General features: G+C 37.6%; 1 protein-coding gene across 4 annotated transcripts; it reads left to right on the top strand.

Annotated features, from left to right (window-relative positions):
* Positions 1 to 1,381: 1,381 nt before the first annotated feature.
* Positions 1,382 to 22,097, top strand: LOC120340102 (uncharacterized). Of its 4 annotated transcripts, XM_078116346.1 has the most exons (13): positions 1,646 to 1,787; positions 4,065 to 4,202; positions 4,608 to 4,675; positions 5,269 to 5,422; positions 5,793 to 5,930; positions 14,243 to 14,380; positions 15,618 to 15,769; positions 16,328 to 16,434; positions 16,965 to 17,090; positions 17,360 to 17,447; positions 17,802 to 17,877; positions 18,361 to 18,551; positions 18,978 to 22,097. In XM_078116346.1, exons 5-13 carry the CDS (start codon positions 5,867 to 5,869, stop codon positions 20,169 to 20,171), a joined length of 2,136 nt encoding a protein of 711 aa, XP_077972472.1. In that variant the 5' UTR covers positions 1,646 to 1,787; positions 4,065 to 4,202; positions 4,608 to 4,675; positions 5,269 to 5,422; positions 5,793 to 5,866; the 3' UTR covers positions 20,172 to 22,097. The 4 variants fall into 4 exon arrangements, with proteins under 4 accessions (XP_077972470.1, XP_077972471.1, XP_077972472.1 ...); XM_078116344.1 differs by lacking the exons at positions 4,065 to 4,202; positions 4,608 to 4,675; positions 5,269 to 5,422 and having other exon boundaries at positions 1,382 to 1,787; XM_078116347.1 differs by lacking the exons at positions 5,269 to 5,422; positions 5,793 to 5,930; positions 14,243 to 14,380 and having other exon boundaries at positions 18,978 to 22,096.
* The last annotated feature ends 802 nt before the right edge of the window (positions 22,098 to 22,899 follow it).

Here is a 22,899-nt window from a genome sequence, read left to right as displayed (position 1 = left end):
TTCATCATAGAAAAGGCTCTTTCAGCAAAAGCCGAAGTGCCTGGTAGACAAAAATATATATCCCATTATTTTTCTAAGATTAGCCACACTAAAGTAAAATTTCGGGACATTTTGCTAACCGGGACAGACGTTTAAACCGGGACTGCTCCGGCCAAACCGGGACATATGGTAAGTCTAGGTCAGATCAGAATGCCATTCACCGAAAAACGGCATCTATGGAAGCCAGTAATTTTAGTCAACTTCGTAATTATAAACGTGACGTCCGAGAATCGCTATAAATGGTAACTGGCAGCAATTTTTTCTTTGTAGTTTGTTAAAGGTTGTCTTTACGCTCGGTGGTATGTCCTAAGCATTAGGAATAAGCTTTCTATCTCTGTTTACTCTGCGCGGGTTCGCAGTCCGAATCCATTGAGGGGGAATTATGCGTTCGAGTATCCGGTTACGTCCGTTACGACTTACTCTGCCACCAAAGCATCTGATTCTGGAATAAATAGCTGGTCAATTATTCTACGCCCGACATAAAATGGCAATCGGATGAGAAGCCGTGGCTTGCCATATGATTAAGCTGTCTTATCACTCTGGGATAAATAGAAAAACTCATATCCCGCCCTGGAGTTCGGTTCTAAAGATATCAAAGTGCTTGACTATCAAACTTTTCATCCATCTTAACTTATAATATTGGAAAAAAGGGCGAGCCACTAATACGGCCGAGAAATTTCCAAAAAGTCTTCTTACTCGCATAGGTTCAATCTGAAGAGCGTTGTTCAAATTGAAGGTGTGGAAACATATTTTAAACATCACGGCGGTCGGGAGTTAGAACTCATAGTACTGGTAAAGTAAAGAGGTGAGATTTTTTGTACAAAGTCACCCGCCACGAATACAAAATTGTGAATAACGTCTTACGATGTTTCAAAATAATGAAAATATATATTATACGTTAGGATTATGGTATGATCATGGTTCGGAATGATTTAAAAATCATGTCAAATTTCCAGCACAATCTGCATTTTCGGATGCCACCGGGTAAATACTACCAATTTTACTATTTTGTGCGTTGGCGGGAGTATTTATTTATTTTTTTGACGTGGGCTTTGTACAAATGATCCAAGAGTTGTAGAAATACCATATTCTAAATTTAAAAATTTTACTTCAACTAAATTCGTTATGACTCCGGCGGTGAACGTTAGGGGCGCCGCTTAACATCGCACCTCTGAATGCCCTACGTGAAATAATGAATGGCTAGATTAGAGAGTTCTAGACTAGGCTACCTGACGGTCGATTGGATGCTCCGGATTAAACTCCAGACTTGCAAAGTATCCGTATTCCATTCTTGACCTTCTCTCCAGCATTTTATTGTAGCTACTAAACTCTCGTTTTATGCATCTGGCGCAAATAATCCGTTTCATACAATTTTGAAATTTTCCCAAAGCTGCGAAAGAGATCCATCTTAAATTAACAGAAACTTGGAATAATGGCCGCCGCTCAATCACCAACCAATAATGTTGAAGTATGGAGGAACGTCATAAAATAAATTATGTCGTCACATATCTTTTACAACTTCGACATCTGTGTCGTCACGTGAATAAGCATAATTTTCGCAGAGAAATTGTATGACTATGCAATGGAGAAACAGATTAACCCACGATTGCACGGAGTATTGGCAGCTTGGGCATATCACATTGAATGGGTTTTTGCGATGGAAGTAGAACAGGAACCTTCATTGACTAAAGGAACTATGCATACTTTTGAAGGGAAATTACGTACGAAGCCGACCGCGTCTGAAAGAGGTAAAAGCGAATCAGTTCTGAGCTGACACTAAAATATATAACGTTACCGGTACCATGGGCTTATTTTTAAATGTAGGTACCAGTAGCGGTACCGGTACCGTATTTTATCTCAGGGTGTCTGAAATTTTCAAAATTAGATTTGTTATTATTTACTGCGTTTTTTTACATTTTGCTTCCAATACCGGTATATCCTAGCTCTGGGAAATAAAATAACTGACCAGCAAATCATTTACCGGTACCAGACCCAGCATAGTCGGAATAACCCCTAACACAAATATCTCGAACAAATCTCTCCGTGTTTCGTGAGATTCAGTGTAAAAGCAGATCAATTTAGCGACCCATACCCTATCTCCATCCTTTCACACCGGAGCCTGGGACATGGACGTGCCATAAACTGACTATTGTAGATACCGGTATCGACGTTGTGCCGTACCTCTTTGTATTGTGTATTGTACAAGTGCTTTATTTGTATAGTCAATTTCATGTCTGCGGTCTATTTTATGTCCGTTGTCCTAGTATAACGCAGCAGTCCCAAACGGCCAAACTGCTGTTATAATTGTTAGGGAGGTACCGTAAAACCGGCTAACTTCGGATGCCTTGTAACTTCGGATGAAATTTTCAATCATTCATATCTCAACTAAACTTCGTCGTATTGCGCTTCTGTCGGTTTCTATAGTAAGGCCTTACATATCTGAATCTGCCGTAGCCTCCAATCGCTCGATTTGATTTTTTATCATTCAAAAAATCATATTTTACCAAAAAAATGACACCGTTTTTTCGAGCGGCTCAAATCGTGACTTCTACAGATGCTACCTTCGTCAAATCACCGCCAAGCGCTAGAGAGCGTACACAATGTATACAAAAAAATACAGTGATCACAAGGTGTCGTACGAGATTCGAGTGAAATCGATTATTTTGATTTAAAAATTACATCAAAATATCGACGTTTTGATGATTACGTACAGCGTGACGTCAACGACGCAAATCCCTTTCTCTCTCTTCGTAGCCGACGTTACTTTGCGTAGCTCGTGCGTTACTCGCTGCGACATTTGAACGCCAGACATCGCGGCGCCCAGTTTCGTGAAATTTAAAAATTATGCTTATCCATGATCCTAGTCACTAAATCCTACAAAAACATCACTATCGTCTCAGTCATATGTTGTTTATTTAAAAATATGGGTATGCATACGGTTAATGCATATGAAATTTGTCGATTTTTGTTTTTGCATACTTCCTCCGACACCGATAGATATGGTACCGTAGCAATTGGTAATACGTTAGGCCTGAAACATGTATCTATACGATCATAATGATTAGATATGTCTGTTCATTCTTTACTTGTTCCATCTTGCATTTCAATTTCAACCTACACCAGTGTTAGGTACTTTCAATTCTTCCGTTTTTTTTTTTTGTTAATCCTTTTCTTGCATTGAAAATAAACGATCATAAAAGAACGAACTAGCATTTTGCAGTAAATTAGGAGTAGTTAGTGAAATATATACGAGTTATAATAAAGGACACAAGAATAAATAGTTAAGCTTCGCGAAGCGGCAAGAGTAACGTCACGTACAAACGTCAGTATGCAACACGCAAGACGGGTCGTGGCGGCGTAAGGTCTATTCAGTGACGTTGTCACGCGTCATTGCTTACGCAGACATTTCTCTCTCACGACGAGTTGACGCAAAGAGAAAAGTGGCCATCCGAAGTTAGATAATTTTAGAATAGACGAATAAAGACAATAATTTCAATGAAAAAAGGCTTTGATGGATATGGAACCGACTTTATCACGACAAGAATAGCCACAATGTATTATATTTCAAATTTGGCTTCAGTTGAACAACATGCGGCGGAGATATTGTTCAAAATATAGTGAAATCATCCGAAGTTAGCCGGTTTTACGGTATACATGTCGCACATCTGTGTCATAGGCCAGAAAGGTCCTGAACATGTATCTTGTCTCTGTTTTACTGTTTATTTTTTATGTAGATACTGTTACATTTTTGAGGCAAATAAACATACATACATACATGCCAATACTGCTGCACCCAAATCAACTCGAAGAATTAAATCTCTGGAATTCGTATTTTCACTCATCTACTTCTCTGGCCATATTGTCATTGTGTATTATGGTTCTCCCACCTTGTGACTGGTTATTTTTTCACCATCAAGTCCATGCATCTGGAAGGAATAACTTTCTAACTAATTCCATGTCTTAACTTTAATGAATCCATTTGCACTTGAGTTGTCACTTTACAAATTTATTTTGTAACTTTTTAGAGCTGTCTGTCTGGGAACTAATCTCACTGGAGCGAATCGTGTTGTTGTGTTCAATATATCTTGGAACCCTTGCCATGATGCACAGGCAGTGTGCCGGGTATATTGGTACGGGCAGAAGAAGAAATGTCTCATATATAGGTGAGTAATTATGAATGTTGAATATTGAAACTAATTGAAAAGCCACTGGTACTGAAGGGGTTCGAGGCACCATTACGAAGACTCGAATTTATCTATGTCATCTAAATCCATTTCAAACGAGTAAGCTAGCAACCCCGTTTCAATATATTAGGATTTTCGACGACCCCTAATGAATTGGCATCACGATGCAAGTGTGCCGCTTCCCAGGTCTTACGATCAAAGTCGACATAGTTATGCAAGCGTGGCGCTTTTCTGCCTTCTAAAACGGCACAATAGATATAGTACTTTGTGTAAAATTGGTGTACTTTTGCGACCTCTAAAATTCGCTTTGGGGTCGCGACCCCTAATTGGGCAAAGAAGCCAATATTGTGTTTTTGTGTCTAACCGAAGTTTTTCTTCTTTCAGGTTGATATGCGATCAGTTCATGGAAAAGAAGATTTATGATTGGCAGATCTCAAAGCAGGAAATGTCTGGTGAGTTTGTAGTACAGGCTGTAGATCAGTGTTTCATGAACGGTGGGGCATAGACAATATTTCGAGGAGGCGTGAAGCTAATTAAAAATAAATATAATTGTTAGATTTGATTTTTCCTGCCTATTTTTGATATTTACATTTCTTTATTTTGGATATTCATGTTCCATCCACCTATTTCCAACGTGTTTTTGAATAAAAAATAATTTCACCTTACTATCCGTCATTTGTATCTTATTGTTAAGTAGTCTTTTTTGAGGCAAATTGAGCAACAAACTTACCCTCACAACAGGCTGCCTGGGGTGGCTGCCTTCCAGACACGCCCCTGCCGTAGTCAGAACATCAGCCTTTCCATGTGTACCCTTTCTATCCATTATGCGGTAATCCAATTCTAACATGTAATTGTTACAGGAAACCATTATTATAATTTATACAAATATTATGCCTGAATTTTGGCTTTGGACAGATAAAATACGTCCCTACTTTTGTACAAACGAATTTCGTGGCTATAGTTCCACTGTAACAGATAAAGTTTGTAGGGCACTGATATAGACCATACAACAAGATTGAAAATCACAACATCATTCTAATTCCAGATCGCGTTGTCGGCGAACTGAATCCGATTCCGAGTCTCGAACGACATGACATCACGAAATTACTTACGTCTACGATGACGAAGATTGACCATTTGTTGATCTGTCTGAATGTGAGAAAGAATGCAGTGATATGACGTTAGTTAGCGCTTGCAAGGTGAATATGTTTATTTCTTTTGTTTATTTTGGATCAGATTGATATCCTTGGAATCCAGCCCAGCGTAGAGCTAAGATCTGAACCCCGATCTCGACCCGACGGAATAACCCCTGACACAAATATGCCAATACTGCTGGACCCAAATTACTCCAAGAAATAAATCTCTGAAATCTGTATTTTCACTCATCTACTTCTCTGGTCATATTGTCATTGTGTATTATGGTTCTCCCACCTTGTGACTGGTTATTTTTTTACCATCAAGTCCATGCATCTGGAACGAATAACTTGCTAACTAATTCCATGTCTTAACTTTAATGAATCCAATTGCACTTGAGTTGTCACTTTACAAATTTATTTTCTAACTTTTTAGAGCTGGCTGTCTGGGAATTAATCTCACTGGAGCGAATCGTGTTGTTGTGTTCGATATATCCTGGAATCCTTGCCATGATGCTCAGGCAGTGTGCCGGGTATATCGGTACGGACAGAAGAAGAAATGTCTTATATATAGGTGAGTAATTTTTGGAATCTTTAGTCTAACTGCAGTACAGTCAATGACTCCAGTCTCTAAAACAGCGGTTCCCAACCTTTCTACCCTGGCGGACTGGTAAAATTAGATTAAATGTACTCGCGGACCAGCAAAAAATTGAAATGGCCGGAACAGAAAAGAATAACATATATTTGCGTAATATAATGCAATGTCGGGCACTAAATATGCTTCTAGACGTAAAAGCACACTTAAAAAGATTTCACCCGGAGAAAAACTATCAAATAATGTGCAGACCAAAAATTAAAAATGGGTGAAGCATAAAATATTACCATATATTTGCGTAATAAAATGCAGTGCTGGGCACCCATTATGCGTAAGAAAGACACGCATAAAATATCTCATATTAAGTACATGCACAATTAACTCCTGTGGGAATTTTGCTGCTGTTTCGTTTCCAATATAAGATTGCAAACGAGGCCTCAAAAAAGTTTTTGCAACACGTAGCTCTGCAGCCGCGTGCAGCCGATTTCTTTGCTTCGTTTTAATTGAATCTAGTGATAATTCTAGTGAAAATGTTTTTTCGCATAACGCAGTAACTGGCTGAAAAGACGGACAACAGTTTGATTGCTCGATTACTAGGCGATGGGAATTCGTTATCATCTAAAATTGTGATAAGTAATTCTTTTTTAATCTGGACTGTAACGTAGAATCGCCATTTTAATCAAGCCTTTTCTCTTTCATTGGGTTCATGACATCATATTAGTCCCTCTGCAGTTGATCGACGCCTAAAACGAAATGAATTTACATTACAATGACAAAGTCGTCGATAACTTGGCAACAGGCTCAAAATCCTGCTGTGTCTGGAAAAGATCTCTACGGTAGAGATGTACCGATACCACTTTTGTCGCCGATACCGATCCGATACCAGCTAAAAACGCTGATACCGATACGCCGATACTACAAAAAGGCCGATATTCCGATACCGATACTATGTAAATATTACTTAATTAGGTATGCTGTGTAGGGCAGACGGGTTAAAACCAGGGCTGGGGAGTCGGAGCTGGAGCTGGAGCTTGGAGCCATGGAGCCGTGACATTTTGATGGAGCCGGAGTCGGAGTTGGAGCTGAGCTGGCCATGATAGATGGAGCTGGAGCCAGAGCCGGAGCTGCCAGAAATTTCAGCGGCTCCAGCTCCTGACAATAGAATTATTTTTTTTTCTACTTTTCTGATTTTTTAATAATTTCTAGGGTTGAGAAATAATAATTACGCTGATTTTAATTCTATAATTTCTGGCGTCTCCAAACACTTAACAGAACTAAATAGTTGTATAATTAATCAAGTTACTATTGTTCTAAAGTAAATAGTGTTGGATTATATCACGGATCTTGGTATTTTTAAACGGCGATAACGATTTGGCAAGATCGCAAAAATATGAATCAAAATTAATTATAATTGGGCAGTTTTCCACACATTTTACGTCCGTAGCTTGTCATTTATGTTAGAGATTCTTTTTTTATTTCGTAAGACGACGCAACATTGAGTTTCTTTGAACAGAATAAAACAATAAGGCAAGTGCTGGTATCGGTAATGGGTTACATTTTTAGCACAATAGAAAATTATTTTCTGACAAGTCGTTTTTTTTTAAATATTATAAACAAAATTATTCGCCAAAGCGCAGGAAAAAGTATAAATTATATTTTCCTAATCTTCCCAATAAAGCAACTTATTTTTCCGACTTGCGAAAGTTTATTGAGGTATCGTAACAAAACGTATGAAAACAACTTATTTAATATATGACCTTGGTTGGATCTAAGCGAGACATGTGAACATAATAATATTCAAATTTTGATTTCACTTCCATTCGCTCGCGGGATTGGCGAGAATAAACGCTTTGCGGGAAGGTTTTCTAAAAGTGAGTGCGTTTAGTTATTAATAATTACTTTACATAATTAATAATTTCCCGACGTAACTGGAAATAAATGCGAAAATGGCGACAATATCCACCACGCAACCGTGAAAGAATGCTGTAACGCGCACTGAAAAATGAATATATATACCAAACAATCTAACAATTCTATTTTGTCGTCTTAAAAACTAATGACAAAGTGCATAAAATCGTTTGAAGATTTTGCACGGAAACGAAACAAACAAACAGCTTGCGAAAAGTGACTATTACTTTAAAATTTGAAAAAGTATCGGAATACTTTGATATAGCAATATGGACTGATAAAGTTATTTTGTCCTGAAAAATAGCAGTAATGCATTCTGATATACATATTTTCTGTGAAACTTAAGTTTCATGCTTGAGAACTACAAGCAGTCGCGGTCGTTAACGGGGTTGCACACTTAATTCATTTTTTGCTATACGATCAAATTACCATATATATATGTATACTAATATTTATTGATGTCGATTAGTGGCCAATGCAACCGGCTATTTTACGATTACCTGATTACAACTCCTCACTGCTTTTTTTTTTCTAATAAATGGTATTTACTGGCAAGTGTTAAAAATACTTTTGTGGATAAAAAAAAAACAGACGACTTAAATTTCTCAGAAATATTATTTGCGAATAATTTGATTTCGGCGATCTAAAAAACCTTATTGCCGCTAACGACTACTAGTAAAAAACAAAACTATATTGCAAAGAGGGGCGTTTTGACTATTTGGGAATCCCTAAATATTAAGTAATATTTCCGAATTTAGATCTGAAGTGTCGTATATAAGGTTAGGTCATCGGCTTTCTCAGCTTGGTTGTATATAACGTAAAATGGGTTCCGAAAAAAATGCGATTTATTTTCTTATCTCCGTCTCATAAATTGCACCGCGATATAATGATGCGACGCGGTAGGTCACATGGAGTGTGTTCAGTGGATTTAGTCGAAATCGGGATTGCGCAATAATTGATTGTAGTACAGGTGTGGCTTGCGCAATACATCGGCAATTGTGGACAAGAAAAAAGCGATCGGCCGATCGCTAATTTACCTTTGTGACGTAACTAACAGTAACGACCACGTAGACATGTCTGGGCATGTTCAAGCAATGCTGGAACATGACATGCTGGCTTGCATGCCTAAGTGTCGGAATGGCCAGTTGATGTATATTGTATACGATACAATTTCTCGCTTGTAGAAAATGCTTACCTAATCTTAATGCCATTCATGACAATATAATATTTCATTTTAAATAGTAGTTAATATTAAATTAGAGAAAATTAATTTGTAAGAATGCAACCCTTGTACCATGGCTTGCAAAAGTAAAAAGTCCGCAGTGTTCAAATATTTCAAAGAGAGTGGAGATAAAAATGCACTAATCTGCCAAGTATTAAAGAAAGATGGGGCCGTTTGCAATCTCAGGTTCATCAATAAAACTTCAAATTTGAAGCGGCATTTGGAAAGACATCATTTTGATGCCTTCGAGTCTGTCAAAAAAGAAGACAGTGAAGACACAAAGAGAGACAGCGATATAAGTAGACAAACCTCTGTCTCAAGCTACTTCACAAGTCAAAAAGTGACCATTTCCATGACTAAAGAAAAGTTCCAGAGACATATCATACAGCTGGTGGTGAATAATGCAGCTGCACTTCAACTGTTCTCTTCGAAAGCATTCCCCGGATTAAATGGAGAAATGGCCAACAAATTGGGAGTATCACTGGAGAGACATGATATAAGAGATATGGTGGTGAAGGAAGCCGAGTGTCAGAAAAGAGTGTTAAAGGATATATTACATGGGAAATTTTGTTTTTTGAAAATGGACGCTTGTACTAGACAGAGAACTAATTATTTCGCTATAAATGTTCAATTTGTGGATTATAAAAATGAAATAGCCATCCGTACATTATCAGTACGGGATACACAAGCTCAACACACAATTGAATTTATTCAAAAATTTGTTGAGGAAGTTCTGAGAGAGTTTGAAATTAGAAAAGAACAGATATTAGCGATTGTGACAGATAATGCCTCTAACATGACAAAAACAATAGAGAAACTTAATGCAGATATGATTGGGGACGAGGTTGAACGTGATGATGAGTTGAATGAAGGTAAATCAGATGAAGCTTTAGTTAGTGCTGTAAACAGCATAACAGCTGTTCATACAATTGAGCACATGCGGTGTGCAGTACATACCCTTCAGCTTGTTATTCGTGATGGTTTGAAAGAAAAGCATGTACACACTTTACTAAGTAAGCTACGTCAAACCTCAGTCATGGCCAGGACGCCTAAAATAGATGCTATATTGAAGCGTAGAACAGGAAAAGGTGCAATAATAGATCAAGCCACTAGGTGGGGTAGCACCTACTTAATGATTCAGCGGCTCTTGGAAATAAAAAACAGTTTAATTGACATGGCCAATCCAGACATAACCTTGACTGATTTGCAATGGCGACAGACATATCAATTAGAAGAATTACTTCGGGAGCCCTATTTAGTCACCAAAAGGTTACAGGCACAAGATTTGACACCAGGGTCTTTTTATAAAGAGTGGAAAAACCTCATTTATAAACTTTCACAATCCAGTAGCATCATTGCAGATGCTATAAAAGCATCTATGCTGCGCAGAGAAAAATGTCTCCTCGATAACCCTGTATTATTAGCGGCTATTTATGTTGATCCTATGTACAGGGTTACCCTAAGTGAAGAACAGCTCAATAGAGGAAAGGCAGCGCTATGTGATATAGCTGTCCGAATGCACCGTGGATCACGAGCTACACAATTTGAAGACCAATCAATCTGTGCTAGTGGGCCTTTAAGGAACTCCTCTGATTCTGGTTCCGAATGCGAAATAGATTTTGAAAAACACCTTGACATTGAAGCCAAACGTCGTCGAACAGAGAAGGAAAGTAGAAACTCAAATTCAGATCTATCACCGCTTTCCAAATTCAAAAAAGATTTCTTTTATGCTTTAAATGATGTAGAAAAAATAGATCGCTCATATAAGTTGGATATTCTAAAAGCCATCCCAGAATATCCAGAAATAGTTCAAAATGTGGCATATATGGTGACAGCATTGCCTCCAACCCAAGTTAGTGTGGAAAGATTGTTTTCGGCCCTGCGCATAATTCGTTCGGACCTGCGAGCCTCAATGAAAGAAGATTTAGTAGAAGCGATACTGTTCTTAAGAACAAATTCATTTTAAATGCTCGTATAAATTATGTGATGGCCATTCAATGTTCAATTAGTTTTTATTCACTTTAATTTCAATAACATTTAGTAATATACTGTATTTCCAAATAACAGCTGGCAATACAAAGTCAATTGAATATCATGATTAGCAGACCCTTTGGCGTCTTCGAATACATACGGTAATTAAAACTACTTTTAATAGGCAAGTTGTTATTTTTGAGTGTTCCAAAATTCCATGTACAAATATTATTGCATTTCACGTTTTCTGTCCTGCATCGACTGTAGTTTATAGAATAGTGCTCAGAGTGCAATTCTATTGTTCAAAAGCAATTTACCAAGTCAAATTTGTGTTACATACTTATTCACAAATGTGATTTAATTTAAGTATGGCCGTGGTTCGCCATATGTTAAAGCTCTTTTATCGGTTCTTATATGTAAATCTTTTCTTCACAAAATAAAATATATCAACTCAAATGTACGGTTAACACAAATCATGTTTGAGAAAACATCTGCGAAAAATACGCTGATCAGTTGGCCACAGAAATCAAGCAAGCCTAGCTGCCCAATAAGATGCCTCAGGCCAAAAAATGGGGTCTATAACAGCCGGGAAATATAGTAATATAAGATATCCATTGAAACCCACAATATTAAGTGTTAACTTGATTTTTCATGATTCCCTTACCAAGTGTGTGTGTGATAAAATCATGAAATAAATAACAGTGAGGCATTGACTTTTTGTAAATGATAAGCTTAGCGGTACTATCAAATACATTATAGTGTGCGGAGCCGGAGCTGGAGCCAGCTCCGGACTAAAAAAATGAAGCTCCGGAGTTGGGAGTCGGAGCCATAGCTCGAATATACTCTGGCTCTGGAGTCGGAGCTGGAGCCACACTGATTTTAAGCCAGCTCCCCAGCCCTGGTTAAAACAATGGTCTTTAAGCGTTGTTCATAGTACACATTATTTCAGATCGAAAAAAAAGATATATATATCACATAATATGAAATTAATGTTTGGTATCCATATGCTGTAACTGATTAAGATACATTGTACAGTAACGCTAGTAATCTCGGTGTTCAATTGGAAAACTCATAAGACGGGATGTCCAATTTCCTACGTTCAAATTAAAAGCATTTTACAAATATTTAATTTAGTGTTTAGTGTAATTTTAATCGTAATCGTCGACGCAATAAGTCAAAGCCAACATGAAAGAATATCAATCAGCAACGACAAAAAGAAGGCCCACCGATAACCGTTGAGGATGTTCTTTCACTTCACTATTTTATAATATTTTACAATTGCTATCCTATATTTTGAGACAGTCTAGGGCTAGGCGGTCAAGTCAATATATCTATAAAGAAATCGTGTAGTTAAGCAGAATTAAAATTAATACCTGTGTAGTGGGATAATTGTGTCGGAATTTAGTTTATCGATGTCGACGAACTAAATGACACTCGTACTTGACGACAAACAGTCAGAATTTATACCCGTGCCAAAAGTCCATGTGCCGTTAATAAGGAAGGACCCTAATTCCACTGTATGATTTAAAACTGGGCGCCTAGTTGCTTTTTGTTATGTGCTGTGTTGATATATTTATTCATAAAAACTATGTAATATTAAAAATGTCAATATAAAAATTTGACAGCGAAAATAGCCAAATTAGTTGAGCTAGTTTAGCTGATAAATAGCTAAAAACACGTGAATCCTATTCTCTCGCATGGGTGGGGACATGTATGGCTCATAGCTCACGATCTCTCCAGACAAAAATAAATTAAAAAGTAGTATTCCAACTTATCTTTTAAAACATTCTGGACCATATCAAAAAGGTAAATATATCGGTAATATCGGCCTTAATCTAACCGATACCGATACATGGCCGATACCGAAAAAATGGTCGATATTGCCGATACGGATACATCGGTACATCTCTACTCTACGGCCCATGCGTTTTTGCGCGTCTCGTAACCACCTGTGGGGTCGCAACAAGTTCATATCTTACTGGAATATTATACTGTTCTTGACAGTTTTCTGGTTTAAACAAGGAGATATGCATTACGTTTTATATGGATGGTCATATTAATCAGGAAAAGCACGCAAAACAGAAAAAGCACGCGAGCCAATTTTTAGGCTTAATTTCGCGAGATTTGATGGAGCGCATTCGCGATGAATCGGAGCCGAAAAAGCGAAAAGTGTGAATGATCAGCGCCAAGATGTCGCGAAAGACGTCGCAATATGACGGAGAATTGCGTAATGAGCTAACGCAACTTTGTCTACGGTGAAGCGATTGAGCCGGCATAAAAACAACAAAACAACGAAATTTCTCGCGGACCGGCAAAAAAGCTTTGCGGACCGGCACCGGTCCGCGGACCAGCGGTTGGGAACCACTGCTTTAAAACACTGCCAAGACCCAGGTCTCAAGGTGTCAATGAATCTCGCAAATGCTGCGATAGACAAGGCTAAACTTAGCTATATATATCAGTACCTGCAAACGGCACATGGTTGAATAATTTCAATACCATTGATGGTTTGAAACACGTAAACCAGTTTATATGCGCCAACACATCAAAACACTCTCAGAATAAGTATAAAGTTTGCTATAGTAAAGTATAGGGATAACTTTTTCCGGGATCAATGTTCGGGGAAACGTCCATAGCGCTGACACGCTACCAGTCCTTTTCTTTAGAGATCGCTCTCGCCCGCTATTGCCCATCTTAAATGAAACAATATGGGCATGTTTTTGTCCGTTTTGCGTGTTACGCCACGAGGGATGTAGTGCCACATTATAAAATACTTCCATAGCATGTTTCTTGTGTCTTTTTGCTCACGCCACAAAAGTGGCTTTGTCAGTGGTACGCGGCCATAGTAAAAAACCGTAAAGTGGTACGCAGTCAGTAAAAGGTTGAGAACCACTTATATAAATGTTTATTGACTGGTCGGAATAACCCCTGACACAAATATGCCAATACTGCTGGACTCAAATATACTCCCAAGAATTAAATCTCTGGAATTTGTATTTTCACTCATCTACTTCTTTGGCCATATTGTCATTGTGTATTATGGTTCTCCCACCCTGTGACTGGTTATTTTATTTCTACCATCAAGTCCATGCATCTGGAACGAATAACTTGCTAACTAATCCCATTTCTTAACTTTAGTGAATTCATTTGCACTTGAGTTGTCACTTTACAAATTTATTTTCTAACTTTTCAGAGCTGGCTGTCTGGGAATCAATCTCATTGGAGCAAATCGTGTTGTTGTGTTTGATATATCCTGGAATCCTTGGCATGATGCTCAGGCAGTGTGCCGGGTATATCGGTACGGACAGAAGAAGAAATGTCTCATATATAGGTGAGTAATTTTTGGTATCTTTAGTCTAACTGCAGACTGCAATACAGTCAATGACTCCAGTCTCTAAAACACTGCCAAGACCCAGGTCTCAAGGTGTCAATGGGACACTAATCTTTCCAACTTAAAAAGGCCTAAAAGCCTCATGCTGTTATTAGGGTTAATCAGCACGGGCAAAAAAAAATAAAATGTCTCATATTGGTCAATAGTTGTTAATTTTGAATATTGAAACTAATCAAAAACCCACAGTTATTGAAGGGGCATCGAGACACCATTACGGAGACTCGAAGTTACCTTTGTCATCTAAATCCATTCCCAAACTAATAAGCTCGCAATCCCTTCCAATATAGTAGGATTTCAACGTCCCGGTTAAGTGAGCATCACAATGCGAGTGTGCGCTCCACGGTCGTACGATCAAAGTCGGCATAGCTATGTAAGTGCACCGCTTTTCTGATCCTATGTATTTTCTTGAAATTATGAGATTTATGTTTTGCACTAGTTTTAATATTTGTGTTTCGAATCAAACGTCCTAAAGATTTACGATATGGGGTACAGCTAATTAAAAAAATTAAAATTGTTGGAATTGATCTTGCCCGCCTTATTTTGGATAATTATGTTCCTTCCACGTATTTTCAATGTGTTTTTGGAATAAAACATAAAAACGGCTCAAAAGTTTAGGAACCAATGCTATAGAGTTTTGCATTTTTCTCTCGAAACTGGGACTGCAATTATATTTTCCAATCCCCCGTAGTTAGGGGCGTGTCAAATTTTTCTGTTGCTCTGGTCTCTGATGATGACGCCCCTTATACTGCTACTTTAAATATAAAGGTGTGACCTGCAGTTTCGCCCAATTATTTGTATCTGGCCTTCCTGTATTAAATGTTGCATACCCCTGATCTAGACCAGAGGTGGGCTAGGTTTTTGCACCAGGGGCCAAAAATTTGGCCCACCTAGACTGCCGGGCCATGTAAGTGTGACTTAAAAGTTACATTTTATAAATAATATTTACTTTTTTACAAAAGCAAAAGTGAAAAAAACAATAGGCCTCGTGCCAAATCTAAATTCAATCGAAATCTTAACAAATTCCTTGAGCTATTTTTAGCTAAAACATCAAAATATGGTTTTAGTTTGGTTGTGGCAGCGTCAGGCGGGCCAGCTTGAATTACCCAACAAGTCGGATTTGACGTCAGGTATAGACCATGCAACAAGATTGAAAAACATAACATCATTCTAATTCCAGATCGCGTTGTCGACGAATTGAATCCAATTCAGAGTCTCGAACGACAGGACATCACGAAACTACTTGTCTACGATGACGAAGATCGACCGTTTGTTGATCTGTCTGAATGTGAGAAGGAATGCAGTGATATGACGTTAGTGAGCGCTTGCAAGGTGAATATCATCATATTTTTTTTCTTTTGGATCAGAATGACATCGCCAAAATTGAGCCCAGTAGATGTTGACGGGAGTTTAGTTCATCCACTTGAAATGGGACTCCATATTTACTACATATTGTGGAAGACTTCCTTTTATAATATCCGTTTAAAAATGGTGTTTCGAATAATATAATTTTTAGTAAGCGACGTAACATACTCGCAATGGCTTTGCGAACGAGGTCGGATTTGAATAATGGGTACTAGAACAACTAGAACCATTTGATGGTTCATAAATTCATTGTGGGGCTCCATAAATACTAGTCACCCTCTCCACGGGCTCCATAATATCAAAAGTTTGAGAACCTCTGGTCTAAATCTGTGTTTCCCAACCTATGGGTCGCCTGAAGACATTCGGCTGGTAATTGCAAAAGAAGCCGTGGTACGCCATCTGGTTAGGGCGTCTTATCGACTTACCTTTTCCAGGATAAATAAGTAAATCCTATCCCAAGTCTAATATACTGTCCCGTAAGCCGGTTTGCAAGATTATTTTACAACTTGTCGTATTTTCTTACAGACATACGGTCAATGGTTCACAAAGAAGCCATTTCACCACGAATCCCTTCTCATGGACTGCAAAGGTTCAAGGCTGACCAAAGCAGAGAAAAGAGCTGCTCAGAAAGGGTAGGTCTGGAGCAGGATGTGCAACGTTTTATTGATGGGCCATTAAACCCTCTTCAGACATTCATTTTTTTTCATACAAGTCTTTGTATAAGAAGTCACAGACTCTGTAAAGAGCACCAGGCCACTTCTCTTGATGGGTGATTGGTCATGCTAAGTCTACTGTGACTGATGACATCACTGATCATGCTCAGTCATCTGTGAGTGATGACATCACTGATCATGCTCAGCCATCTGTAATTGATGACATCATTGGTGTAATAATGCAATTAACACCAACTACTATTTCAGTATCTCATAAACTTTCATGGCCTGTGCCCACGCCCCCATCCTCCTCCAAAGACTTGTGTGCTCTTGTGTTGCTTACAGTCAAAAATGATACAGTCAAAAATATTACCAAATTAGTGTAGTCATTGGCGGATGGTATATAGTTAAGGTTCGGATCGCGGGCCCCTATAAACATTCCATGGCTCATTATGGGGCCTAGATTCCAGTTTAAGAACCCTGTATTTAACGATTGTCCTATATTCTAGGTATGAGCAAGAAAAAAGAGCTGCCTCATCAACAAACTACAGTCGGCCTTCCTACGTCAGTTTCTACGCAGCTGCTGGATATCCTCGGAAAACTAAAGCCGGATCAAAAAGTATTTTTGCCCAGAGGTAAGTGATTGCTGCTGCGAGAGATTACGTAAATAACGGATTAATTACAAATTTGACGGCGACTCAACTTTTCCTTTTCAAAACTACGAAATAGAAATGAAATGTTAGTAATAGTGAAACCAAAAATTTAAGCAGTAGTTCTCAACCTTTTTAATCCATGTCTCCTTTTTAGAATTTGTGAAGTCTAGTGCCCACCTTAAAATAACTAGCTAACAGTAAGCTACATTCCATCTAATTTCTGTTTATTCCACTTTATTTTTTATTCGCAGCTCTACAACACCAGCTAGTGGCAGACCTGTTGCAAATGTCCGTCCAATTCAGTCGACGCCATATCCAATGAGAGTTGGCGGTTCAGCGGTAAGTTACTTTAAACCGAGGGGTGTGCGGCCTGCGTGTCAAATGCGGCCCACAATGAAAAATTGTGCGGCTTGCAGAGAAGTGCCAATTTTGAATGGTGTCCTTGCGGAATGAATTTTTTAGTAACTATGTTAACCATTTATTGAGCGTTCAGGCGTTCAATGATTATAAAAGAAGTTGGTATTTAAATACGAAAAGTCTTCTAAGCATTTCTAACAGTCTGTCAAAGAAGACTTTTATACCACAGTATTTCGGCAATTGTTGATTTTTCAAGAGTCCACAGCCCTGTGACTAGTGTACTTGAATGAGTCCTAGTTTTTCACAAGAAATGCTTCATGATTACTTCTATTACAGGCCCCTACAGATTCTCAAATCATTGCTCATCTACAAAGAGCAGGAATCAATGTGCGAAAAACTATCGCTACAACAGGTATCTAGCGTAAAATTTTTACATATTTTTTTGGCGCTTCAGGAGTATGTGTACCAAGATGGCGCACAACCTGAACATAGTATGTGTACTAGGTTAGGGTTCAGGTTGTGCGACATCTTGGTACACATACTTCGGGAGCGCCTTTTTCCATGTAGAAAGGAGAGCTGATTATATGACTAATTATTAGACTTGGCAGTGTGTTGTACCATGCTAAGTGTTGAGAATATGCTTGGTCACTGCTCCTCTGATTACCCCATACGTGAGTTCGCAGTGTCGAATGCTGGGGAGATAGTTATGTGCAAGAAGATCCCTGAACTCCTTGCTGCCTCAGGGTGGTTCATGCAATAATTGCCATTTTCTTATGGCAAAAAAAGTTTTGATCCTCGAATAAATCCGTGCACAACAATATTGATCGGGTTATTTCGGCCATCGAGTATCCTTGTATAAATACAATTTGATCATTACTCTCTTTGTTTATTTCAGATATTCCTCTTCCTCAATCAGCTGCAGGTCCAAGCACAAAACCCCTTGTTGCAGCTGGCGATTCGTTCTATATGATACAAGGCACCAAGGGAATGTATATTGGGACAACTACGGGAAGGATATTTGCGCTTAAATCTCATAAAGTTGATGAGGGGAAATCCCCCTCCCTTGTGAGAACACCTGGAGGACAGGTAAAATGATGTGATATGTGTTCACACAAGTAGTTCTCAGTAGCTAGGGTTATCACTGATACTTTCTTCATGTGATGTGTTTGTTTGACGTGTGTTCACATAAAATGTGCTCATAATAATAGGTTCATGAGATCACACACAACTGGCACGTGAGTTGTTTACGTTAGCTAAAAGTTTCATGGGTTTTTCTGTGTGCAATTTGTTTATGTGCCAGGCGTGTTCACATAATAAATGCATATAAGTTGTTCGCATTAGCTGAAAATATTATATTTCTATGTGCTATTTGTTTATGTGACATGTGTGTTCACATAAAAAACCCGACGAAAAGATATCTTTTCCTTCCATATAATATTAGCTTCTTACATATTGCTAGATACCAGTTGCTGCTTTTTGTTTTCCAAAATTTCAATTTTGTTTTCTATTCAGGTGATAACATCTAAAGAGCATGAATCTCAACTGATCAAGGCCGCATTCAACTCTTTGCTTCGTCGAAACACTGGCACAAATCAACCAATCAGATATCCCTATTTGCCTCAACAACCAATCAGACCGCCGTATCCTCAAATAGGAAATTACCAGTCGTTTCCGCAACCAAGTAACTTACTGAGCATGATTGCTGGACAATCAGATGACTCGGCATCTTTGAGAAACCCGCAGAATATGACTCCGCAAATTTTACCAAATTTAACACAGATGCAACAAAATTCTTCAATCGGACAAAATCTTCAACTGACTCCGCAAAATTCACTAACGAATCTGCAAAATTTAGACATGACTCAGAAGAATTCAATGATGAATCCGCAAAATTATTCAACTATTAGTCGACAGTCGTCTATAGACCAACAAGCGTCCAATCAGAATCCGCTAATCTCATCTATCCTTACTCAGCAAAATTTAATGATGAATCAGCTTGTTCCAGGAGCGAATCAGCTAAATGCAGCCATGAGTCAGCGAAATTTAAATATGATGCAGCAAAATACTTTTCCGAGTCAGCAGAATTCTGCGGTCAATTCGTCATTATCCAACTTACTAAACTCTGAAAATTCTATGAATGGTCAGCAAGGTGTTTCAATTCCTCAACAAGATGGCAGCAACATGGATGCAATGAACCATGAGAGTGTTGCTATGGATACAGATTCTAATTCTAGTTTTCCAACGGTCACACAGCAAAACTCTGCAATTGAGATTTCCTCCTTAGCAGATTCAAACACGACGCATCAATTCAATTCGTATGGAATGATGAGTCATCAAACTGTACCAGGGTTGCCAGATTCTGTGAATTCGCAAAACATGCTGCTTCAAAATATGAGTCAGCAAATTGCGAACATGACACATGAAAACAATTACATGAGTCAGCAAAATTATCCAAGTATGAGTCAGCAAAATTTGAATTCGCCAAACTACGTTACAGAGTCAACGATTCAACAAAATAGTACGTTACCCCCTACATTTTTAAACTTAATAGGTCAGCTGAATGGAGCAAAAAGTGATCAAATGCAAAATATTCACAAGCTAGATTCCGCTCTTTCTAACCAACAAACAGACTCAACTACTGGAACTGCCAATCAAACTGAAACGAACGATGCCTATTCGTCAATACGAGCTATGCCCACCGAGTAGAAAACCTGGTACTCTCGTAGTATGTGTACCAGTTAATGTTAGGCCCTAATTTCATTCCGATTTCCTTCGTTTTAGTTCTATTACGAGTTCGGGGACTGTCTGCGTTAGCCAAGTGAATATACCCCCTGCCCATAGGCTTTCGTCCCTTTACACAGCTTCATGTAGAATAGGAAAAAAATTAGCTCCATATTGGTACACACACTTATGGAAAGCCAAAAACCCTGCCCTTTCAATCGCACCTGATTCGTTGTCAACATGTCAATCAATCATCTTAATTCAAATGTTAGTAACACAGGTTGAATCTGACGCCCACCACCTCGTTCAAATTGGTTCTCAAACTTTTGATATTATGGAGCCTGTGAAGTAGTTGAATATTATTTACGGAGTTCCACGATGACACATTGTTACCTATATTAATCAATGTCCCGGAGTAGATTAAAATTTTGTATTTAAAAATATTCAATATTTCAACAAGTAAAAGGATAGCTTGTAGAACCTCTAGGTTTCTATTCCAGCTCTGAGGATTCGTTTGAAGCAATTGAGAAAATATGCCTTGCATATCAATAACTATTTTGAACTAACTTTTCAGTTGCTACTTTTTATATTTTACTTCATTTAGTATAATTGATTATTTATTTATTGCACTTTTTTCACTTTCAATTATTTGTATAGCTTGTACTAAGGAATTTGTATGAAATATTTTTTTGTTTTTCAAAGGAATTGGTCTTGATGGACTTTTAGTCTAAAAGCTGTAAACTAGTGTTTAATTTGATGATTTTAAATATATCTTGCTAGCCCCCCAAATCTTTTTTTGTGGGAAGGGGGAAGGACATTTTTTTTTCAATATAACGCTTACGCTTCTTTGCTCAATCGTCATTCTGCAATTGAACCCCCTATCGCCAAAAAACTCAATCAGACCTTGCACAGCATTTTTTTTCAACAAGAAATTTATCACATTTGCTTGAATAATTGCGATATTGTGTCAAAACAGCTGTTAAACAAAGAACACATATTACGCCACACTGCAAAAGTGTTGATTACCGATGGTTAATCGTGTTGCGCAATCTGTGATGTCAGTCCCGTTTCATTTTAGCCGCACCTCGTACTTATGTCTTTTGCTTCGAACAAGGCCAGTTACTGATATCTAACAATATCTCTCCACAGACTAACTTCGCTGTTAAAGTTATCCAATCTATAAAACCTCGCAATTTCATCTATATCGGTTGGTTCTTTGGAGGAAGGATTGATAGTAAGGAAAGAAATCGGGTTATTGGTGAATTCCCTCACGATAGTCACGAACGGAGCAAAATAGTGTTGGAAAAGATAAACAAGCTCACTGCAGACGCTGCAAACATGTGTTGAAAATTCAGAAGGTCCCCCCTATGCTTGTATCACATAATGAATGATATACAGGGTGTCCATCAAGTTCCTTCACAATTTCAATTTTGTTATGAAGTCAGTTCTCAATATATCTTACTTGACAAGGTCTGTTGTTTTTTAATCAGTAATTGTTTTAAGTATTTTTACGAATATATGGTATCGATAAATTTCCTTGGCAATTTAAATAATTTCAAGACTTTATGGACACCCTATATATTTCAGAATTATATTTCTCGAATAATAATTCTATTTGGTAGCATAAGAGTATTTCGATATTACTGATTTCAAATATCTGTTTAATTATTGTTCAAATTGAAACATCATTTTTGTGAGATAAACGAATGAATAAAAGAGAAGCATATAAAAACTGTCCATTTCAGAATATCAAGTAACGCAGTAGTGAGAATTTGCCTTGGTCATAAGAGTAATATAATATTACTAACTTAAAATATCTGTTCAATTATTGTTCGAATTGAAACATCATTTTGAGAGATGATTGCACATGTAAAACTGCATATAATTATTGTCCTGCTTTTCTAACAAACCTATTTGGTAACGTACGCATTGGTTTCTAATTTTGATTGTTAACAAGAAATACATGATTCGAAAGAATTGTATTTAACTTTGCTATTTTATAAAATTTTAAGACTTCATGGACACCCCATATATTTCAGGAATAAAATTTGAATAATAATTCTATTTAGTAACACAAGAGTATTATGATATTATGAATTTCAAATATCAGTTCAATTATTGTTCGAATTGAAACATTTTTTTTGTGAGATAAACGAATGAGTGAAAAATGTGTATAAAAATTGTCCACTTCAGAAAATTATGCCGGGCTGAGAATAAATTATAGTCCTTTCAAACAAACCTATTAAGTAACGTAGTAATAACGATTCGCATTGATCAAAAGTGTAATGTAATATTACTAATTTCAAATATCAGTTTAATTCTTGTTTAATTGAAACATAATTTTGAGAGATAAACACGTGAATTACACTGCATATAATAATACTTGTCCTGTGTCCTGTTTAATTTTATTTGACATAGCTTTTGAGAGATAAACGAGTAAAACTGCATATAATAATTGTCCTGTGTTGAGAAGCAATTCTGATCTTCAAGTAACGTGGTAGTGAGGATTCACCTTGGTTTATATTTTAAATTGTTTACAAGAAATATATTCTTATGATTTGAAAGAGGTTGTTTTCCATTAATTTAGACAAATAGTGATATAAAATCATATTCATAGTTTCTTTCATAGTTTTCAAGAGTCTTGAGTGTTTGAAAACTGTTTCAAGTTACTAAAAAATGCTTTTTTTTACATTTAAAAAAAGGGGGTTCCGAC

Source organism: Styela clava, chromosome 9 (genome assembly GCF_964204865.1).
Source record: "Styela clava chromosome 9, kaStyClav1.hap1.2, whole genome shotgun sequence".
Lineage (NCBI taxonomy): Eukaryota > Metazoa > Chordata > Ascidiacea > Stolidobranchia > Styelidae > Styela > Styela clava.
The sequence above is the reverse complement of the archived record's forward strand: the minus strand, read 5'-3'. Positions and strand labels throughout refer to the sequence as shown.

Excerpts from the sequence above, each read along its gene's own strand:
- LOC120340102 (XM_078116344.1), top strand. The coding sequence starts at position 1,622 with ATGGAGAAACAGATTAACCCACGATTGCACGGAGTATTGGCAGCTTGG. Across the intron at positions 1,788-5,792 it reads GCCGACCGCGTCTGAAAGAG|AGCTGGCTGTCTGGGAATTA; the intron begins GTAAAAGCGAAT and ends CTAACTTTTTAG. Across the intron at positions 17,878-18,360 it reads AAAAACTATCGCTACAACAG|ATATTCCTCTTCCTCAATCA; the intron begins GTATCTAGCGTA and ends TGTTTATTTCAG.